At 56.3% G+C, this 2,302-nt stretch overlaps 1 protein-coding gene across 1 annotated transcript; it reads right to left on the reverse strand.

Moving 5' to 3' along the window:
- Positions 1–351: 351 nt before the first annotated feature.
- On the reverse strand, positions 352–2,296 carry LOC105888444 (CMRF35-like molecule 6). Its single transcript, XM_012814070.2, has 2 exons — positions 1,683–2,296; positions 352–593 (listed from the first exon to the last, which is right to left on the reverse strand). Exons 1-2 carry the CDS (start codon positions 1,802–1,804, stop codon positions 446–448), a joined length of 270 nt encoding a protein of 89 aa, XP_012669524.1. The 5' UTR covers positions 1,805–2,296; the 3' UTR covers positions 352–445.
- Between the last annotated feature and the right edge of the window lie 6 nt (positions 2,297–2,302).

Below are 2,302 nucleotides of genomic sequence, written 5' to 3' on the forward strand. Positions count from 1 at the left end.
ACCTCAGTGTTACTCCCTGAGGTTCAGAATTGATAATTAAATGGATAAGATCAGCAAATGCAAGGCTCTGCACACGGTCACCTGGACCGTAAAGTGCAGGGGACATCACAGACCCTTCTCCACCTGTGACACACTGAAGCCAAAGACACGCCATGGTCCTGGAGGGATAGGAAGTCTCAGCAACGGTCAGGGGACTTGGGGATGAGGGGTGACCCAAGCCTCTGCTGGCAGTGGCAGCTGTGTGCACGACATTGGTGTAAGCAGGCTTCAGGGAATCCATATTGATCAGGGACTCTTTTGGTATTCAAAGATCAAGCATGATAAGAGGTTAAAAGAATATTCCAACAGATACATGGAGCGTAACAATGAATTTATTAGCCACAAGCTCATTCTGATCCACCGGAAGGGCTGCGTCCCTGGGCAGGGTGCTCACAGACAGCAGAGGCTACTGGTTCTCATACTCAGGCCGACCTGGCCTCCCTGCAGAGCTTCTCTGAGGCCTGTTCACCCAGAGGACGGCCCCCAGCATGCTCAGGAGCAGAGGCAGCAGCAGGAGGACCAGGAACAGGGAGTGGGTGCTGCCCACTAGAGACCTGCGGGGACACGGGGTTGGACAGTTAGCCATCTCTCAGGGGGAGGTCCTGGTGCTCTCCACATTCCCCTATCCCTTGTGTACAGACCCAGTGGCCACAGCAATTCACATAAGGACCAAGCTTGGAAAGTGTAAGTCCATATTAAGAACCATGGCTCCTGCCTGTCAACCTGAGAATTGCCCTTGACTTTAGGACTGTGAACATGAGGAAGAGCAGGGCCTTGACAAGGACATGATGGGGCACCAGGCATCCAGGTGGCACCTGCCTCCTTGAGGACTCTCTCCTCAGCCCTCCACATCTGGGGGCTACCTGTCTGGAGAAAGGACAATGTGGTAATTTGTTTGCTGTCTGCTGTCCTTCACACAGCGTGAGTACAAAGGCACAGACCATCGATCTTATTCACATTGAACAAACAGGTGCTGAGACGCAGTGTTTCAGGAAAAAACTGCTGCAAACATTCATTGATTGTTAAGGAATGAACGAATGGCCAGCTCAGTTCTCGCTCCTCAGAGGACTGGGTTCATCAACACAGGGCAACACTTCTGACCAGGGCAAGGGAGGGAGGCAGGGGAGAGTACTAGGGCCGAGCCTCCGTCCTGAATGCTCCCTGGCAGGACATCTGCACTCCCTCCTCCCTCTGCCTGGACCCCTCCTCCTCCCCACCCTGGATGCCTGGCTCCTAGCCCTGCAGGCCTCCATTCTCCTTGGACAACAGGTCAGGCCTGGTGTCCCTCTAACTCGCCAGGCCCACAGTGCCCTCCACACATACCCTCCCCAAATGTGAGTGCCAAACCTCCTTGCTAGCTTTGGTCTCAATGTGCTGTCCTTGTTATGGGGGCCCGTGTGTGGACTTGGTCCTGTGTAGCTCCACCCAGTGAACCCAACTTCCAAAGGAGCTGGGCAGTGCCTGTGCACTCTGTCGCCGTGGCATCATCCCTAGAAGAGCGCCTGGCACTTAGGAGGGCCTTCACATTAGGGATGACAGGGGTGACCAAACAAGGGACAAGAAGGAGGGAGACATGATCCTCCCCACCCCCAACCACAGGAGAGGCCACACAGGAGGCACAGCCCTAGATACAGGCCCCTTACCGAGGCTCTGGGCTGGGGCCAGGGCTGTCCTGGGCAGTGGGTCTGGGCCGGGTGTGCACTGGCAGGGACGTGGGGGGACCCGCTGTGCCTGTGGAGCTCTGGGGAATGGACACCATGGTCATGGCTGTGGAGAGAAAACAGGTGAGGGCTGGTGTCCCTGCCAGGATCTCTCACTCACTGACACCCAGGAGGTTCTCGCTCCCACAGACGAGGTCACTGAGGTGTGCTGGACAGATGTCCTGGGTGTAACATGCCACATGCTCTAATTCCCACAGATGAGGTCCCTGAGGCGTGCTGGACAGATGTCCTGGGTATAACATGCCACACAGCCATTCCCAGGCCTGACCAGGGCCCAGACCCCTTCTGCAGCCCATCCCCAGGTACACGCAGCCAGGTGGGTACTTTCAGAGGTGAGAGTCACCCTGCTGCTTGCCAGATGTGAGAGCCTGAGGAAAGGGCACAGGGTCACCAAACTCACTCACTCAGATAGAGCCAAAGTGTCCTTTGCTCTGTGTAGTTGACCCGGACTGACTAGGGACCCAGGGCCCTGGGCACTGCAGGGGCTGGAATGAGGCCACAAGTGGGAACAGGGACAGTCACTGGTGTCTTCCCCAAATCAT

The sequence above is a fragment of the Otolemur garnettii genome, unplaced genomic scaffold, assembly GCF_000181295.1.
Source record: "Otolemur garnettii isolate 467f Iridium unplaced genomic scaffold, OtoGar3 scaffold02176, whole genome shotgun sequence".
Classification (NCBI taxonomy): domain Eukaryota; kingdom Metazoa; phylum Chordata; class Mammalia; order Primates; family Galagidae; genus Otolemur; species Otolemur garnettii.